We start from the raw sequence: 20,905 nt of genomic DNA, 5'->3' as shown, positions 1-20,905 counted from the left end.
TGCCAATTCCTGAGTGAATAAAAAAAAAAAAGCATTCTGCGTTGCTCTTAGCAGCAGTTCGATCTTCTCCACAAGCAGTTCGCAAGTTCCAGAAGCAGCTCGGAGCTTTGTCTGCAGGTTTGTCTCTGGCCACTGTTTGAGAGAGAGAGAGAGAGAGAGAGAGAAGGCTATGAAGCTAGTAGCATCTTTTTCTCTCAGCAGCAATTCGATCTTCTCCACAAGCAGTTCGCAGGTTCCACCAGCTTGTATCCACTTGCAGTCATGCAGGCTAATGGAGCACTCTAGTTTATTTTTGATAAGCCCCTTCAATAAAACGAGGAGATATGAGCTTTTCTAGAAAAGTAGCGTCATACACGGAACTTGTAACCCTACGGGTTTGAACGCTTGACGTTGTGTCGAACCCTCATGCTAAAAATACGAGTGGAAAAAACAAGGCCAGGTTTCCACATTCGACGAACGAGCGAGCAGGTGGGAGGGGCGAAGCGCGGATGTGAACCGGCAGCGCCCGACATCGTTTCTGGGCTCATCTCTGTATCCAAAGCCACAGACAGATCTGTCTCAAGGGTTGCCAGATTTATGGAAGCTCCATAACCAAGGGTCACTGGGAAACAGGCTTGCATTTTTTGGTCTTTTGCCTCATCGGCGTGGCTTTCACAGGTTTAAAGAGTTTATGTAAGCTCAGAGAAGCTAACATTCTCATGGGGGGTAGAGGAGGCTTGTTGATTGATTTGAACCAGCAAGGTGATACATCTGGAGAACTTGAAAGTGCCCAATTTGTGCCAGAAAGCATGCATGCCTCACAAAGTGTTTCACTTACTAGTTCAACTACACAGGCTCCACCCATCATGAGTAATTCGGGGCCAGACACCATGCAGATTGCCATAGCTTATCGACTTCGCACAAATCATGTTGGAGCAGCAGCAGAATTTTCTGGTGAAGCAGGGAACCCCTTAAAAAATGGAAGTCTTGTAGCTTGTGCTTGCTGTGGCAAGCCTGAAACCCGAAAAAAAACATTGATTTGTGATGTATGCGGGCAGAGTTTTCACTTAAGATGTTTGAAACTGCGAGAGAGCCAGGCTTCAGCCCTAGATGAGTGGGTGTGCCTGCCATGCACCGCAATTCAGGGTAAACAAAATTGGCGCTTGGGGAGAATTAACGTGAAACAAGAGTTTCACCCAGGAGTTGAAAGTAGCAATGGTAATCTATTTTCAGGTCAAGCAACTGAGGTTGGGGCTAGTGGTGGTTTGGAAATGAGTCCTCCGCAGCCTCATAACAATGTAATGGGTGGCAATGAGAATTTTCTCGAGGTTGAATGTGGTCTGAATTTGGGCTCAAGTCACAAGGAGAATTTCAAGCGACAGAAAAAAGGCAAGGATGAGGATATGGAAAGTGATGCTGCCCTGCCAAGGAAGTTTCCCAGCTCCAACATCTTGGATGAACCAAGAACACGTGTGACAAGGCATGTTTTCTTTTTTTCAGCACACGTGTTTCGGTTTCAGAAAGCTCGATGCTTACTCATTTCAAGTGATTATACTTGTCTGACCAGTCATGATCATTTTTCAGTAGAGCTGTACATGCATGATCAAGTTTGTACTTCTGTTGGGAACCATAACTGCAATGATAATCAGCCTTAACTGTTTGGGTCTTGTGTAATCAAGGAATGCATGAGAATCCCTATTAGGATTTTGTATCTCCTTTTCTGTTCTGAAACGGTATCACCTTTGTTTTCCTAAGGTTAACTTACAAATTATTTTGTTGTGTAAACGAGCAGAATGCATCAAAATGACTCGGCTATTGATAGAATGTCATTTGCATATAGTACAAGCCTAGCTGAGCGGCTGTCGCCTTCTCTCTGAGTGTACTCAGCAATCTCAATGCATTTTGTCTCCTCCTCTCTTATAATCAGTTGGCGACCTGCAAAATTGTGGGAATAAAAGGACATTCGTGCTCTACTCCTACTCTCTCTCTCTCTCTCTCTCAAGTAGTGCCTCCTCATCTTGCCCTCAGTCCTGATCCACACAATCTATAGAGCACTAAAGGCTCCTCACCACGCTACATCCCTAAAAGATCCGACACAAGTCCTAAAGCTGTCTTTCCTTTCTTTGCCTTCCTCTCCCCGGAAACTTTTGATGTCTCTAATTTATTTACCTCCTTTACTACATGAGATAGTGATTGGCAAAAAGAGGACTCTAGAAAATTTATTCCCACGACCTCACTCCGAGAGAGAGAGAGAGAGAGAGAGAGAGAGAGAGAGAGAGAGAGAAGAAGAGAGTATTTTAACGTTGTAGGAACTATCCCAAGAGACCTTAAAGATCTATCCGACGAGGAGAGTTGAACTCAAGACCTGTTATTCAAGAGGGAAATGGCATAACCAATCTACCACACTTGGGTGAAGGAAAGGTTGTACCATTTTCCTCTTTTTATTAGCGCACACACACACACCCCTACACACATGTTAGAGTTACACCACCGTTGCTTCGTTGTACGGCTAGTGATTGTCCTTGGTTGGCCACCCGTCGCACATCATGTAGATTGCATGGACGGACACTTTAGCATGTGTCCGGCCGGTCATTTTCTGACGTGCACACATTTTTGGGCTTTTATGTTTTTTGCACCAGTTACACATTTTGCCCTACCTCAACCTAAGATTCTATAAATAGAATGCTTAGGGTCTTGTAGTCATTCAAATTGTGTATTGAGAGCATCATTTGCAGAGCACTTGTGTTCTCTCTCTCTCTCTCTCTCTCTCTCTCTCTCTCTCTCTCTCTCTCTCTCTCTCTCTAGCGTTTTCGGCGCGCGTGGCTCACACTCTTTCCGCTGCTCACTCTCACATGGTGTCGGTCGCCAAGACGCGGAGAATTTGCATCGATCCTTCCTCCTGAGGCTAGCACTAGCACTTCCATCGCGGCAAAACTCAAAAAACGCTGATCAGCGTTTTTCAGCCCTAGCGTTTTTGCATCCATAGCGGCTAGCCTGATATGCAAACTCCCTCTCTAGCGCTTCCCTTCTGCAGCAAAAACGCACCCCAAACGGCATCAGATCAGCCTTCGTTTTCTAGACCAGGTTGCGTTTTGTGGATAGATATGCGTTTTCAGATCTTGCTGCGGTTTTTGTGTACTTGCTGCGTTTTCTGAGGTTGCTATGTTTTCTGCAAACGCTAAGCCTCTTGCACGATTGGGAGCGGCCAAGACTTGCACGGGAGACCCTTCCACCAACAGGCACTTGCAGATCTACACTTTGGACAGATATCTACACCTAATCGGCACCATTTTGGTATTCAATACTTGCTGTTTTTTCTCTGTTTTCAGCGCCTCGATGGTTGAAAAGTGCGAGAACCCCCTCCTCTGACACTCTGTGACGTTCCCGTCGATCGGTGGCGTACAGGCACGCTGTAATCTATATTACAGCAACGTTTTAACACCCTCAGCATTGTTTTTTAGGGCGGACAGTACGCTGAGTTTTTACCCTTTGTGCGGTTAATCACCTCCTTCCTCTTCAGGACACCATCTGGTGGTTGTCTGTGCGGTTATTATGGACTGCTACCGCATTGGAGACGGTACCTTCATCGGTGACTTGCGATCTTCTCGATCTACCTCTGGGACTACTCTCTTGAGCACGCGACATGTCGACTCCGAAGCAGAAGGGAAAACAACAACAGTCCTTGAAGGGGGCCACTACGTCTTCTGTGACTACGGCCACTTCCACTTCTGCGACTACGTCCGCATCTGTCAACGCTACATCCAACAATTTTGCCCTCACCCAGTTTGCTGAGGAGAAGAAGTTGGATTTACACAACTATTGTATGTGGAGGACACGAGTCCGCACAATCATTGCCTACCATCGACTCTGGGAATGGTTGAATGATTTCACCCATTCGGCTACTCAGCCTTCCCTTCCCACCGCCACTCAAGCCCAGATCGACGAGTGGGTGGATCGGGACATACGAGTCTTCACCATAGTTACCCGGAACGCGGAACGGGAACGGCGACGGGATCCCCCGCGGAACGGGGGAACGGGGAGGGGCCCGGAACGGGAACGACGCGGAACAGGAGGCATAAAAACACCCAAATAATGCAATTTCAAGCTCTTTGTGATTGAATAGAAGTAGTATCAGAGTCCTTTGACTCTTAACACTCACAAAACACTTGATTTGAAGACCATTCAGTCTTACTATGACAAACGTGTGTCGTGTAGACTTGAAAGCTTGAGAGGGGGAGAGAGGGAAGGGGGGAGAGACTCGAGAGAGAGCTTAAAGTTGAGAGAGAGAGGGAGGGAGCTTGAGAGAGAGGGGGAGAGCTTTTAGCCTTGTAGACTCTAGAGTCTAGACTTCAAAGCTTGAAAGAGGCTATAGCTTGAGAGTCGAGAGTCGAGAGGGTAGAGCTTTAGCTTTGGCCCTTGAAAGCTTGTGTGCATAGTGAAGGTAAGGGGTGGGGGAAGGGACATTTAACAAGGGGAAGGCTCACAAGACAAATCACCAAAATCTGAAAATCTGCCCATTCCCAGCCGTTCCGGGCCATGTAACCCCCCCGGAACGCCGTTCCGGCATTCCCTGCCCATGGGATGGCGTTCCCCGGTAACTCTGGTCTTCACCTTTTTTATGATGAACCTCTCGGACCGCATCACGAAGGAAGTTTCCAAAGAGGAGCATGCACATTCATTGTGGAGACGGATTCTTGACCAGTTTGAGGAGACCTCGTTTGCCAGACAGATCACACTTGAATGGGAGTTGTACAACCTCCAGTTCAAGGATTTCAACTCACTCGATGGGTTGACCCGCCGTATGCGAGAACTCTGGGACGACCTTGTCTCTGTTGGAGGCGACATCACCTCGGCACGGATGGCTGGCCTCTTACTATTCAAGCCTCCCCCACACTTTGATCCCTACTTTTATAGTTTGCTCACATTTGGACGTACCTCTTCTCCCACTTGGGGACTAGATTCTCCCTTCCCTGAGGGGCACTCTGCATTTAGAGCCGGAGGTGCTGTTGATGCAGAAGGAGCTTTGACAGCTCAAGGAGGTAACAAGAAAGGTAAAGGTAAGAAGAAGAAGAAGAACAAGAACATCGAATGTTACCATTGCCACAAGAAAGGGCATAGAGAATCATAATGCAGAAAGAAGAAGCGAGACGAGGCCAACAGGGAGAAATAGACAACCTCGACGGCAGTTGTAGCCTCTCACGAGACGGCGGGGACCACTCTTGTCGCGACGACGAACCACGCTCTTGCTACATTGCAGTCAGGTACTTGGGTTGTTGACAGTGGAGCCACTACTCACATGACTCCCCAACAGTCATGGTTTAGCTCTCTCTGGGAGACTCATGGGTAGACCGTCACTATGGGTGACAACCATGAGATTCTAGTGTCTGGCACAGGCTAGATTGACCAGAAGTTCAGTTCAGTGGAGGCGCTTTACGTTCCGAACATGGTCTTCAACCTTCTCTTTGTGTCGAGTTTGGACTCAGGGAGTTGACATACACTTTGGGAGTGACACAATCACCATTTCTGATTCTACGACAGGTACTATCCTTGCACGCGGTGAGCGTGATGGTTCCCTATACCGCCTTACTGCTCTTCTGTCTAGGACCACGGAGTCTTCTTCTCTATGGCATGCACGATATGCACATCTATGTTATCAGCAACTTCAACACAACAGGATGCTAGGACCTCTATGGTGGAGGGTTTACCAGCGATGCGCTCCCCATCAGGCCTATGCGAGGCTTGCCAGATGGGCAAGCAACACAGGGTTGCCTTTCCGAAACAGGCATCCAATAGAGCTTCGACACCACTTGCATTGGTCCACATTGATCTATGTGGCCCGATGAGCACTCCTTCATTTTCTGGCTCACAGTTTTTGCTTGTGCTTGTGGATGATTTCAGCAGGTACACTTGGGCTTTGTTCTTACAGCTCAAGTCGGAGGCTTTTAGTCTCGTTTGAAATTGGAAGACGATGATTGAAAAGGAGGACTTGCACGTCAAATGTATTCCCTCAGACAGAGGGGGTGAGTTCACCTCGAAGGACTTTGCACAGTGGTGCAAGTCAGAGGGTATCCAACGCCAGCTGACTACTCCTTACACTCCTTCCCAGAACAGAGTTGTTGAGCGGAAGAATCGACTATCATGGAGATGGCTCGTGCGATGCTTGCGCATGCTTCTTTGCCCCGGGTTTACTGGGCAGAGGCGTGCAACACGGTGGTTTACATCCATAACCGTTCTCCTACCCATGCTTTGCAGGACATGACTCCTTATCAGGCTTACTACGGGCGCAAGCCCTCCGTCTCACACTTTCGAGTTTTTGGGTGTTCGGCCTTTGTCCATGTGCCAAAGGAGAAGTGACAGAAGTTAGACTTCAAGGCGAAGAAGTTGGCTATTCACGAGAGTTTGACGGATGCCGCCTTTATGACCGTCCTGACGCAAGACCACCACATCTAGCCGTGATGTGACTTTCATGGAGCTCTTCAGCACACCTGCAGAGGGGGTAGCATCTAAGCCTATACCTTCCCTACCTCCTCCTCGTCCACCTCCTACACCTGATCCTACCCTTGTTCTTGTTCCCTCTACACCGCAGCCAATTACTTCACCCGATCATGTCATGTCAGATTCCGATTTTGATATAGATGATGTTTCTCCTTCGGTGGAGGCGGTCCCACCTCGCAAGGAGAAGTTAGTTCTTGGTTGGCTCTAGCTCTACTCTATGGTTTCTTCCTTTGGAGTCACGAAGTTACTAGACTCATCAGACCCTGGACAGCCTCGACGTTGTGCACGCCTCAAGCAAAGGCAAGTTTATGATGGCGCAAAGTTCGTGAACTTTGCACTCATGTCTTAGATTCAAGCTTCACCAGTTGAGTCTTCTTCGAAGGAGGAAGCATTCCAACACGATTGCTGGAAACGTGCCATGCAGACAGAGATGGAGGCTATCAAGTGGAATAAAACCTGGACTTTGGTTCCCAGGCCCAACAAGCGAAAGGTGGTTTCTACGAAATGGATTTCCCAAGACAAAGTGTAAGGCCAATGGTTCTCTCGACAAACACAAGGTGAGACTTGTTGCTCGGGGTTTCACACAACGACCAGGCGTGGACTTTGACGAGACCTTTGCTCCCACCGCTCGCACGACTACCATACCCACAGTGTTTGCTCTCTCAGCCAACTTTGGTTGGCCTATCTTCTAGATGGATGTCAAAAGTGCGTTTTTTGAATGGAGATTTGGATAAAGAAGTTTATGTGGAGCAACCTCCTGGGTTTTGTATACCAGGCAAGGAGGATTGGGTCTATCAATTGTGGAAAGCATTGTATGGACTGAAGCAGGCTGGACGACAGTGGTACCTCACACTTGACTAGTTTCTCGGGAAGCTGGGGTTACAACGTACCTCATCAGATTCCAATTTTATGTTGTCTCTGATGGCTCTTTGGTTGTGATAGTGATTGTCTATGTGGACGATCTCATTTTCACCGGCTCATGGACTAGCAGGATCAAGTCGATCATAAAAGCTACGGAGACGTGTTTTGAGATGACTGATCTTGGGCTTCTTCACTATTTTCTTAGATTCAAGATTTTTCAAACACTAGACAGCATCTTCTTTTCTCAGTGGAAGTATGCAAAGGCTATCCTGGAGAGATTCCAGATGACAGGTTGCAGACCGATTGGCACTCCTCTTGAGCCCGGAGAGAACGCATCGCTTCACGATCCTTCCCCACGGATTGATTTGAAGCAGTACAGGAATGTTGTTGGCTGCCTCGTATGGCTGACTTATTCCCGACCAGACATTTGTTACACAGTTTCTGTCCTCAGTTCCTTCAATACCCGACCTCTTCAACGACATTGGCAATGTACCCAACTTACTTTGCGGTACATCAGCAGCACCTTGACCATGGTGTGTTCTATGGTCACTCCAAGGGTTGCACCTTACTTGGTTGGTGCGATTCACATTGGGTAGGAAATCGAGATACTTGGCGCTCTACTACAAGAGTAGTTTTCACACTCGGCTTGGGACCCATTTCATGGAGCAGTAAGCGGCAACCCACTGTTGCGCTATCTTCTACAGAGGTGGAGTACAGAGCAGATTGCTATGCTGCTTGTGAGGCCATATGGCTACAGAGATTACTGGGAGAGTTGTGTTTTCCCCGGACTGCTACGACTCATCTTTTGTACGACAATCAGAGTTGCATTGCTATTGCCAAGAACCCTATCTTTCACGCTCGGACAAAGCACATTGAGGTGCAATACCACTATGCTCGAGAGCAGGTTTTGGCTAGAGATCTTCATTTGGAGTATGTTCCTACAGCGGACAATGCAACAGACATCTTCGCGAAGGCTATACCTCACTGGACTTTGGCTTCTCACCTTCGACGACTCTGTGTTGTCTCAACATCCGGTGCTGAGAGGGGGTGTTAGAGTTACTCCACCGTTGCTTCGCCATTTTGTACGGCTAGTGATTGTCCCTGGTTGGCCACCCATCGCACATCATGTAGATTGCATGGGCAGACACTTTAGCATGTGTCCGGCCGATCATTTTCTGAGCCTGGCTGGGTGCACACATTTTTAGCCATTTTTGGGCTTTTATGCTTTTTGCACCAGTTACACATTTTGCCCTACCTCAACCTAAGATTCTATAAATAGAATGCTTAGGGTCTTGTAGTCATTAAGATTGTGTATTGAGAGCATCATTTGCAGAGCACTTGTGTTCTCTCTCTCTCTCTCTCTCCAGCGTTTTCGGCGCGTGTGGCTCACACTCTTTCTATTGCTCACTCTCACAACACACACCGGAGAAGAAGAGTATTTTAACGTCGTAGGAAACTATCCCAAGAGACCTGAAAGATCTATCCAACGGGGAGAGGGAGAGAGAGAGAGAGAGAGAGAGAGAGAGTTCCAATCAACCCTCTCAAGGGCCTCCACACCGTTGCCGATGTGGTATTTGCTTTTGACTGCGTAAATGGAATGTGCACACTTGCAACACCTCAACGCAGACTCTACTGACTCGAATGGGGAATGTCGCCACGGTAACCTTTTAAAATGAAGCACCTCCGGGGCTGATTTGATGCGCCTTTGGATTCGTCTCGATGAGGGGTTGCTATAACCGGCCGGTACAACGTAGAGGGCGGTACTATTTCAATTACCTGTTAACTTTACACAGAGCACTGAGAAGGGAAGAGAACACAGTTGCGTCCAGCGACTAGAATGTCACTGCGCACACGAGACCGACACCCTGTAGGCCCCAAAGACTGGCGCCCTTTTCGGTATTTCTTTATTCAAATTAAGGTAGACGATCCGACCACTTAGCACAAGCTTTCACAAAGCTGTCCAAACCTGGCGAGGGCTGAAAACGCAGGTTTTCGACCGGATTTCGACTGCATAACGGCACAAAAACCCCTGTAGGTCAAAAACACCTGTCTAGGACGGATTCCCTCGATATCTGGAAGCTTTCTGGTAAGCTGTCACAGAAATTCAGCGGGCTGTAATTCTCTGTTTTTCACTGCCGGGAGCCCAAAAGAATGTACACGCATCCCAAGGCTCTCACGAGGATCCCCCGATGTTCCCTTGCAGTTTAGGTGCGAAACCCTAAACCTGCAGAAAAACACAGCAGGCTGTAATTCCCTGTTTCGGATCGTTTTTAGCGGAGCGAACACGCCTACGCGTGTCCCAAGGGCTCCCGCACGCAATGGGACAGTTCCCCTGTGAATTGGACGAGTTTTCACGCGAGAAAACTCTCCAAACTCGCAATCTTTCATGATGGAATTGTGCGTACCTGTGGGGGATTAGCAATTAGCTAATCCGGTTCCTGTTCAGAAGGCTCTTGCCTTGGCAAACGCGCATAAACCCCCAGAACTGTACATAGGTCAAATGAGAAGCCCACTAGTGGGGCATAACATACTGTACGTAGGGGAGAAAGAGAGCAGTATGTAGCGTGCGGGGCATCACTCCCGTCACCATACTGTGCATAGAGGGCAAGGTAAGCATTCCATAGCTTCTGTACTTGCTACAATCCACCTCAGGCTGAAAATGGTGCCCCCTTTGTTGATATGCAGCTCGTTTTTGCCTCCCAGAGTGGCAGAATCGCTCACAGGCTGACACGTCGCCCAGTTTTCGAGTTTGGGCTTTCCCTGCTAAAAATATCTCAACTGGTGCGTCAGTTGACTTGGCAGCAGAGCAATAAAATGTTCCCCTTGTCATTCCAGAGCTAATGACGCGAACACATTTTCCGGTCAAAAATAGCAGTTCCCTAAATTTTAGGAGATGCTTCCATGGCGTCCCTATCGGTCTCCTGACCATCATTGAAGACTACCATTTGACCAACATCTACAATGTGGGTTAAGTTACTCATCTACAATGTGGGTTAAGTTACTGGCCCCTTTCAAGTTTCAACTTATAAAGTTGCAGTGACTTGACGAGTGGCCCAAATTCCAGTTTGGCGCACACGAGCTTCCATACTCATCAGAATACAGTGCTAACTGGCCCGGGCAGTCCCTGTCTGACCGACCTAGATCCCCGATGTGAGAAACCCATTTGGCTGTAGTCGTTTCACACTGGCCATGCAATGTCCACTTGCACCTTTTCAAGGGTTTTGGGACAAACAAGTAAAAATTAAATAAATATATCTAATACTTATTTACGGAAGGCAACAGGAAAAATACACCTCCTGGTGACAGTTGCTGATAGCTACCAAGGGTAGATCTGGGGCTGATTTGCGCTCCCGATGTGAGAGGAATCAAGGGCTTAAAGCTGGCTGCAAAAACGGAGTAGAATTGTCGCGTAAAGCAGGGCTGAAAATACAGATGATGATGGAGCCAATGATGGACAACAGTGGGAGCACATGATGCGGCGAGGGATTGGCTCTTGCCAATCTTCTTGCTTACAGGCAGCATAGGCTAGCCAGTAACCTTCGTGGAGATCGGCGTTTGCATATCCAGCCATTCGCTCTACGATCATCCATCCGGTTTGCAGTTTGGTTCACACCATCCGAGTTGGGGCAGCAAAGGTTAGTGTTGGCCGGTAACCAACAAGGGCATCGTTGATCCAAGAGGCAATCCATTGTTTGCGAGTAGATGTATCATCACCATCCTTGTGTTTTGGACATTTCCACATCACCCTGGGGAGCCTATCTCACAAAAGTCACTGTGGAGGACATCATCTAGAAGGAACTTCATCCAAGACCATCTTATGGCATGCATGGAGTTTGGTACTAGTACCTCACCTTAAGGAGGAGGGGATGTCACGTGCACGTGGCTCTGTGTGCCACATGGACATGCTTCATCGACTTTTAGAGCCACTTTTCTCCTTCTTGCTAGATAGAAGTGTCCATAATTTTAGGAGGATTAGTACCGGCATTTTTGTGAGCGTGTTCGCAAGGCTTGCATGTTCGGGCAAATCCATTAGATTAGGTTTTCCAGTTTTGGAACCCTCTTGCATAAATGGTTTGTACATGCGTTTTGACAAATGTCATTACACTACGGTGGGCATTTGGCATGATGTGCATGTAGTTTTAGGTTAGAGGAATCCAACGAGCCATTCCCCGCGTCGATCGGATTCCCGTGTGGGCGGATGTGCGATAGTTTCACCTTCAGAATTCAGCCCCTTCTCGCGACAGAACGGTTTGGATCTGCATTCGTTGGCATTTTGTTGTGGTCCGGTACTTCGACAGCCCATCGAGCCTCCCCTCGGCCATTCCCTCGCCGGCATGGAGTGCCCCATTGCTGGCCATCATCACTGTCATCAAGATCTGCGTTTTCAACCCTGTTTTACGCGACAGATCTGCTGCGTTTTTCGTCGCAGATCTGCGTTTTTGCATCAAGCTTTCAACCCTTCATTCCTCTCACATCGGGAGTGCAAATCAACTCTAGAGCTCATAGTTACCGGGGAACGCATATTTAGGGGGTGGGGGGGGGGGGGGGGGGGGGGGGGGGATGTTGGAACGGCGTTCCGGGATCCAGTCAAGCCAGGGAACATTTCGGAACGGCTGGCCGTTTTGAACAAGCAGTTCATACCGGAACGGATGGACTGGATGTGACGTGCACATCTACAAGCTATCTCAGGTCTAGGGTTCAGGTTAGCTTAGGAAGTGTTCTGGCACCTTTGTGAGCCTGTGCACAGGCCGTGCATGTCCAGGCACTTAAAGTAGTTGCATATCCTCTGGTTGCACACAGCATGATCATCAGCGTGAGAGTCAGTACCCATCATGAGCATTTTACAGTGCACAGAATCCATTTCCCCTATTTTATCCATTTTTCACTTATTATGAATAAGTGACTTTATTGGGAAAATGGGTAGGGCAAATTTTCTAAGTTCTACAAAAGAAATCTAGCGCTAGCACTATCTGGTAGAAGAGGCAATAGAAGTCCACCAACTTACAGTGTAGCTTCTCAGCAAGACTGGCAGGTGACCTAGCGTTTCCAGCCGATAGCAGATCACGACCAGCATTTTGGCAACAGTCCAGCTAGGCGTTTTGCAGATCCTAGATCAGCCCTGGCGTTAGCAGATTCCAGATTCAGCCTGGCGTTTTGCAAATCCCAGAGTAGGCCTAGCGTTTTTGCACCTTGCTGATAGCATCAGCGTTTTCAGTTTTTAGCACTTAAGACACCGCAAAAGCAGCCCCTAGCCTCGCAGATCTCACCTACGTGCAGCAGATCCTCGACGCACCGTCAGATCAGCCAGTGTCCGATTCAGCCCGCTGTCCGCAGATTTCAGCATCTGCGTTTTCAGCGCATCGTTGTCGCGTCGTCGCCACCGCCGTCCTCGCCGACACAGTGTCAGAATTCAACAGTTAGCAAATTTTCAGATTTCAGCCCATAGCTTTTCAAGTTTCAGCCCGTCTTCATTGTTGTCATCATTGTCGTCGACATCGTCGGCAAGTCCATTGCATCTAGACCATTGTACCAGATTTGTGCAATCAATAGCATAGATCTCTCTTGCCATAGAGAGGGGGGCCCTTGGAGGAGGGTTTGGGAACCGTCTGGTGTCGTATTCTTCTCTCTCTCTCTCTCTCTCTCTCTCTCTCTCTCTCTCTTCCAGTCTCAACGCCTTCATTACAGTGTCTGTTTGTGATCATTTGCATTCTCTCACTAAAGGAACGGAAGGCTCTCCCTTCCTTTTACCTTGAGCACAATTCGGAGCACTCATCTTGAGCAAAGTTCAACATTCACTTCCGCTGCACCTTACATTGGTATCAAAGCTTTGGTAGTGTTCTGTATCACTGAAGAAGAGAACCACAATAAATTTTTTGCTTGTTGCGACAGGTAACCCAAGAAAGAAGGGCTTGTCCAGCCTCCCCTTGTTCCTCTGTTCACTCATTGAGAACGGACCGTGCACATAGCGGTCGGCCAATCGACGTGAGTTGGGAAAAAGCAACCCTGGTGTGAGCGCAAGGCCGCCAAGGGGTGCGCCCGCAGGGAAGAGTTGAGCTCGGGTAAGAGAAAAGCCTTCTCTAACCCAGATTGCATTCTAAAGAAGACCTCAAGAACCTCAAGGACTCAAGAACCTCAAGAACCCAAGAACCACAAGAACCACAAGAATCCAAGTTCCTCGTGGACTGAAGTACCCAGGATCTCAGTGTATGGTCATCATGCGAAGCGGAATGGATACTGTGCGGTGGCGGTGAAGAATTTGCCCCACCAGGAGGTTTTTTCGATCTCCCCCTTTCCCATCTACGCCACGCTTTGTACCAAATCCTATGGAGGCTTTGGTCAAGACGATGATGGACATGATGCTACAACGTTGTGCCACCTTGGATCGCGAGCGTGATCACGCGCGCTTGGGGCCGAGGAAAGAAACGCAGAATTGGATCGCGAGTGCGAAGAAAGATGGTTAGCCTTGGAGCGTGAGTGGGAGCAAGCGCGCTTGGCGGCCGAAGACAGAAGGGTAGCCTTGGAGCGTGAGCGTGAGCAAGCGCGCTTGGCAACCGAAGAAAGACGAGGTGTAGAGAGACCAACGCATGCAAGAGTTGGTCCTACAGGTACTCACCTCGAAGCCCGAGCGGCCAAAGATGTTGGTAGTTTATCAAGTAGCACAAGCAGAGATTCGGACCGTCATGGAGAAGTTGACGTTCGGTAAGTATGATAGTAAGATGGATGCTACTATTATTCATTCTTGGTTGCATCAATTTAATGCTTATTTTGTGACAACTAAGATAACAAGAAATAGCAAGGTTTTGACAACAGCCATGTACCTTGCCGGTGATGCCATTAATTTGTATCACGCATGGCAAGAGGCACTGTTGACCGTGCACCTAGAGGAAGCAGACGAAGGCGCGCCTCTTTCCTTCAATTGGGCCGACTTCCAAGACAAGCTCAAGGCGCGGTTTATGCAACCTCAGTACCTAGCAGAGTTGAAAGAGGATTGGCGCAGTCTCAAGCAAAATGGTATGCCAATTATGTATTTCTCTAATCGTGTTTTGTAGCTCGGCACCCAATTACGCAAATCGGATGACGAGTGCAAAGAGGCATTCCTTTATGGATTGGACGAGTATATCAAGTATGATATCGAAGTACTCGATCCAATAAATCTCAACAAGGCGGTAGCGATCGCTCTGGCACAAGAGATGAAGCACAACAAGGGAAAGCTCAAGGAGAACAAGTCTTCTCATAGTACCTTTCAGACTCCTCAGAACCCACAGAACAGTAAGAATGGTAAATCTTCTAGCCAATCTTCCACTAATCCTTCCGAAAAGAACTCTCACAATGAATCTAAGGGTAAAGCTAACACACCTGCTAAACCTAAGCTAACCCCGGATGAAAAAGCCGCATAAGGAATTGTAGGAGGATACATAACGGCAGAAGAACAAGTCATTTATTCTTAGGAAGGAAGATGTTATCAATGTCACACCAAGGGTCACATAAGGCGAGATTGTCCTAAGAACGAACCTAAAGAACCCGCAAAGGAACCCACAGAATTCACATCTTCTATTAATGCAATCAAAGAGCACACTAGTTGTAAGGTGCAGCGGAATGCTTCCTAAAACTTTATCTTCTTCTTCCCATTACACTCTCTCATAACCCCTAAGCTTTTAATAGCTTGAATTTCTCTTGCCTCTTTCCATTCTCTCCTTCCAAGTAGCGCAATTGGTGGTCTTGAAGAGGGGAAGACTCAATTACATCAACAACCTTCTTCAATCACCCAAAGCAAGGAGAAGACTCTTACCATATACACACCAAGGTGTTTACGCTTTGCTCAAGATGAGTGCTCCGAACTGTGCTCAAGGTTCCTTTTGTTCTTATGGAAGGGAGAGCCTTCCGTTCTTAATGAATAGTGCAATGATCACAAACCAAAGTGAACGGACACTGTGCGTGCAAGTGTATGAGACTGAGAGATAGAGAGAGAAGAGAATACGACACCAGAGACGTAAAACCCTCCTCTGAAGGCCCCACTCTCGTCGGCGAGAGTGGTCTACTATTGATTGCACAAAGTGGTACAATGTTGATGCATGTGGTTGATGCAAATCTAGGCTATGTCGACGGTGACGACGGGAATGGCGAGGCCGACAACGGGGCTGAAAACTGGAAGCTTCTGACTGCTGTCCAAAAATGCTCAAGGCTGAAATCTGTTGCAATTGAAAACACTGATTTCGAGGCTGTTTTGTACTGCTGAAAACGCAGGTCTTGCTTGCCAAAAACACTGATGTTCCTGCTGTGTTTAGTGCTGAAAATCGCTGTTTTGTCTGCTGCGGGTAGTTGTTGAAAACGTTGAGATGGACAGCCTGCTAGTGATGATGAAAAATGCTAGAAGCCCAAGGGGATGCGGTCCGGTACCTGCTGAAAAACGCCAAGGCAAATTGGAGGCTGGCGATCTTGCAAAACGCTAGGCTCAAGGGGGTTCTTCAATTCTGCATCTGTTGGGAAAACGCCAAGGGGGAAAGGGAGGCTGACGGTGAAGCAAAACGCTAGGTGCAAGGGTTCTTCTGGCTTGGAGGGAATCCACCAAGGTCTTGTTGAGAAGTTGCGTGCTGAGCTTGGCTCCTGTTGCCTCTTCTGCCAAATAGTGCTAGCTCTAGTTTGCTTATATATTTTCTTACCCAAATTGCCCTACCTACTTTTGTTGGAAAGTCACTTAAATTAATAAGTGAAAAATGTCAAAAATAGGGAAAATAGGCTAAATGCACTGGAAAATTCCACTGAAGGATTCTGATGGGAATGCTTATGGTCATGTTGTGTGCAACCAGAGGATATGCATCTACACTAAGTGACTGGGCATGCACGGTCTACGAATAGACTCACAAAAGTGCCAGATCACTTCTAATCTAGATCGACGGGACTAATTGAACCTTGTCGTGCTGTAGCTTGTCCACGGACACATAGGGTTGGATGTGTCACGTGACACTAGTGTGTCCCAAGTTTCTCACGATCATGACGATGCATCTCTCATTCATTGTTATGGTTATGTGAATGGTCAACGCATTGTGGTCGTCTTTGATTCTGGTAGTATGCATGATGTGATGAGCGACTCTCTCGTGAAGAGCGCATGTTTAGAAGCTCGACCCTTTGATCCTATTGGGGCCTCTGGTTTGCTCCTGGTGAAACCGGCCCGTAGGGCGGTAGGCGTTGGCTTTCACCCGATATTCTTTACTTTAGACACCCACACAGAGCACTTCGCAAAGAGAACTTGCGACGGGAATTAACACTTGAATACACACAGCTTGAAAGCTAGAATGCTCCGAGGGGACAGCGACAACCTGTAGGCCCCAAAATTGGCGCCCCTTTCGGTATTTCTTTATTCTTTAGGAGGGTAAATTACAAGGTAAGCTCCTGGGAATCCTTCACGTGTATCCACCTAGATACCATTTGATTTGGCCAAATTTCGGCAGCATAACAGCCCCAAAACTTGCGCAAAACCAATTCCCCTGCTAGAACTCACTTGCACTGGCGTATACCCTCTGATTCCTGCCCAAAAACAGTAAATTCAGCTCGCTGTATTTACTGGTTTTTGCCCTGTTTTCAGCCCCAAACAATCCCCTAGCTGTTCTCTGCCAGTGGGGCACGATTCCCAAGTGTCCTGGCGTCCGTATGGCTGAAAAACAGTCAAATTACAGCGCATACACAGCGCTGATTTTGCACCTGTATGGTGAGGTTATGACCCTCACCAGTGCCTGCTTTGGAGTAGCAGCTAGCTACCCCTGTTCCTGCTCAAGGAGGCTCTTGCCTCTGCTCAAAAGCATGAACCCACACAGCTGTACATCAGTCAAATGAGGAGCCCTCTTGTGGGGCATCACATAACTGCACGTAGGGGAGAGAGAGAACAGTGTGTAGTGTGCAGGGCATCACTCCTAGCACCACACTGTACATGAGAGGGAAAGGAAGCACTCCATAGCTCTTAACTTGTGTGACAGATTGCATAACGAGGCCTTCCCAGCTTAAAAATTCAGCGCCCATTTTTCTGGAAGAGGCAAGTGCATGAAAATGTGACACTTGGCGCATTTACAAGCATTTTCCCGTTTCGGGTTCGTCGCTTAAAAATATCCCAACCGACGTGTCAGTTGACTTCGCGGCAGAGTTATAAAGTGTTCCCCTAGTCATACCGGAGGTAATGACGCGAACACATTTCACGGCCCAAAATAGCAGTTCCCTAAATTTTAGGAGATGCTTCCGTTGGGCTCCCACTGGTCTTCTGACCATCTATCCTCATTGGGACCGCATCCAAAAGTGCAATGTGGCCCAACTGTCGGATACTTTTTGTTGGTAGTCCCACCTTGACTTTACGCCTTAATTGAGTTCACTTCCTAGTATCCACCAACTTGCTAAGTGCGACGGGGGGACCTATATGATCTTTCTCTGAGCATAGACATCCTCTTACCATACGAATTCTAGTGCCGACCACTTCCCGTCTTCGAGTGAATCTACCGTTCACATTGGCCATACAATGTCCGACCGTTTGCTACTTCAAAAAGAGGGTCTCAAAACAAATAAAATAAACCCCATTGGAAAGAAACCAACAACCAAGGTTAGCAGTAGCCACATCCTTGTGACATGGTTAATAACTGCCACGTCCTCGTGACATACCCCCCTCTTGAAATCGCAAACGTCCTCGATTGCATACCATAAATACACGCCATTGATGATCCTGTGCTATTAACACTCTTTTATCATTGCATGTATCCGTAAGAAAAGTCGTAACATACATAGATACAAATGACTTAATGAGACCTTCATACTCTTGCCATTTCCATCTATGGCACTGAATTCATATGTACATTTGATGTACTAGCTCTATCATTACCCCTCCTTTGCACACGTTGGGTTGGGGCATAAGTAGGCTGTAACCCAAAGGCTTCAAGGTAAAGCTGCAATACATTTGGTGACTCTGACAGTTCATGCTCTTCCATCCACTTTGCATCCATAGGCGGATAGTTCTTGAACTTCACCAAATAGCATCTTGCAACTTGTCCTTTAACTTTTCTGTCCTTATGTGCCAAAACTTGCTCAGGTACCAGGATCTCATCAAGTTCCTCAACTTCTGGCTGATCCTCAACTGGCATATCTTCTGGCACATCACCCACCAAGGGCCTTAGAAGACTCACGTGAAACGCATTATGAATCTTCCATGCATGAGGCAATTTCAGCCTATAAGCCACATCGCTGATCTTGTCAAGCACTTGAAAAGGCCCATAGTAACGCATGCTGAGCTTAGGAAACAGCCGTTCCTTGCCCTTCATCTTCTTTAACCTTGCCTTTTCGAACCTTAACAAAACCCAATCACCAGGTGATAACAGCAATTCATGACGGTGACGATCAACAGCCTTTTTCTGCTTTGCCTGGGTCTTCTCCAAGGCAACTTTAATTTTCTTATACATCTCATCCATGTTCTCAACATATCGATCTGCCTCAAAGATCTTATCCTTTGTATGCAAAATGGGAGGAACCTTTTTGCCGCCTTCAACAATCTCAAAAGGTGCCTTGCCAGTAAACGAATGCACTGTATTATTGTATGCATACTCAAGCATAGGCAAATATTGTTCCCACTTGCCCTTATTATCTGACACATAGCATTTCAGCAGATCTAAGACAGTAGAATTAGCCTCTTCTGACTGTCCATCAGTTTGTGGATGAAACGAAGACGAGAATTTGAGCGTAGTGCCCATGTTCTCAAACAATCCTCTCCAGAACAAACTGGTCATGCGAGGATCATGATCACTGATAATCGATTGTGGCATACCATGGTACTTAAACACATTGTACATGAACAAGCGTGCCATCCGATCAGATTTTATCTTCTTCCTGACAGGGATAAAATGGGCTTGTTTGCTGAACCTGCAGATAATGGTCCATATACCATCATTCCCTGTTGGCGTCCTTGGAAGATCAAAGATAAAGTCCATAGCAATGCTTTCCCATGGCTTATCCGGAATCGGCAGTGGTTGTAACAACCCTGGTGCCTTTTGCCTGTCAAACTTGACCTTTTGGCAAACTATGCATGCTCTCACAAAGGCATCCACATCTCTCCTCAAGGTAGGCCAATAGAAGAATGTCTCTACCGCTTTAACTGTCGCATCAATGCCACGATGCCCTGCATACGGTGGGACATGACTCTCTTCCATGACCTTATGTCGCAGGGGCCTAGTGACACAAAGTTTGCCATGCATCATCATAAAACCATCTCTGAGGAGGTAGTGCTCGTGATGTTGCCCCTCTTGTAACTGTTCAAAGATCCTTGCAAAATCTTCATCAGCAATATACTGTTCCTTCATGTCATCTAACTCATGATGAGAAGGAATTGACACAGCTGAAATTTGTGGCTTTCTTGATAACGCATCAGCCACAACATTCTTCTTGCCTTCCACATGCATAATGTGGAAGTGGAACATGGAAAGAATGTTTGCCCATCGCATATGCTTTTCGGATAACTTTGACTGTGTCAAGAAGTATCGCAAGGTCTGGTGATCTGTTTGGACAACAAAATCAGCACCTAAGAGGTAGTGCTTCCAACTAGAAAGCGCATGAATCACGGCCAAGAGCTCTTTCTCATAGACTTGCATAGTCCTCTCTGGCCCTTGCAAAATTCGGCTTTCATAAGCTACTACCCGTCCGTCTTGCATTAGCACTGCTCCGATGCTACTGCCACACGCGTCACACTGGACCACAAATGACTTCCTAAAATCTGGCAAAACAATAACTGGATCTGAAGTCAACTTTTCCTTTAAGAGACTAAAAGCTGAAATCTCTTTTTGGGTCCATTTGAAAGTGACCTCTTTCTTTTGCAATGCGTGAAGAGGCGATTTCTAATAAACCTTCTATAGTAGGAACACAATCCCAAGAAGCTTCTGACATCGTGCACAGTCTTCAAGTCTGGCCATGTCTTGATAGCTTCGACCTTTGCGGGATCCATTCTAACACCATCCTTTGAGACTATGTGGCCCAGAAAGTGGATCTCTTCGAGGAAGAATTCACTTTTCTTAGGATTGACAAGTAACCTGTGACTGCGCAGCTCTTCAAACACAATGGTCAAGTGACGCCTATGCTCCTCTTCATTCTTTGAATACACTATCATGTCATCGAAGAACGTTCCAACAAACTGTTGATGCGAGCGGAAAATCCGGTCCATCATTCTGTTGAACGTGGCAGGAGCATTTGTTAGCCCAAACGGCATCACTAGAAACTCATAAAGACCAAATGTCGTTCTAAATGCAGTCTTGTGCACATCCTCTGGCCTTATACGAATCTGATGGTACCCACTCTTAAGGTCTATCCTGCTGAAAATTGCAGCACCCTCTAAACGATCGAGAATATCATCAATGCGAGGAATAGGAAACCTATTCTTGATGGTATTCTTATTCAACGCACGGTAATCAATACACATGCGCCATGAGCCATCCTTCTTCTGCACTAGGAGCACTGGGGAGCAAAAGGGTGAAGAACTAGGTTGAATCAGCCCCTTCTCTAATAACTCCTCAACCTGGCCCATAATCTCTTTCTGCTGCGCCGCACTAACCCT

At 47.3% G+C, this 20,905-nt stretch overlaps 1 protein-coding gene across 1 annotated transcript in view; it reads left to right on the top strand.

The window, feature by feature from the left end:
* The first annotated feature begins 418 nt into the window (after window positions 1-418).
* The window catches only part of MBD9 (methyl-CPG-binding domain 9), a 97,858-nt gene continuing 77,371 nt past the window's right edge, over window positions 419-20,905 (top strand). The window contains exon 1 of the mRNA XM_086519473.1: window positions 419-1,459. Within this exon, the coding sequence (XP_086375599.1) occupies window positions 699-1,459 (761 nt within the window). The 5' untranslated portion in view covers window positions 419-698. The remainder of the gene's footprint in view (window positions 1,460-20,905) is intronic.

The sequence above is a fragment of the Adiantum capillus-veneris genome, chromosome 9, assembly GCF_014529385.1.
Source record: "Adiantum capillus-veneris isolate H3 chromosome 9, ASM1452938v2, whole genome shotgun sequence".
Taxonomy (NCBI): Eukaryota; Viridiplantae; Streptophyta; class Polypodiopsida; order Polypodiales; family Pteridaceae; genus Adiantum; species Adiantum capillus-veneris.
This window is presented reverse-complemented; position numbering and strand designations above follow the sequence as displayed.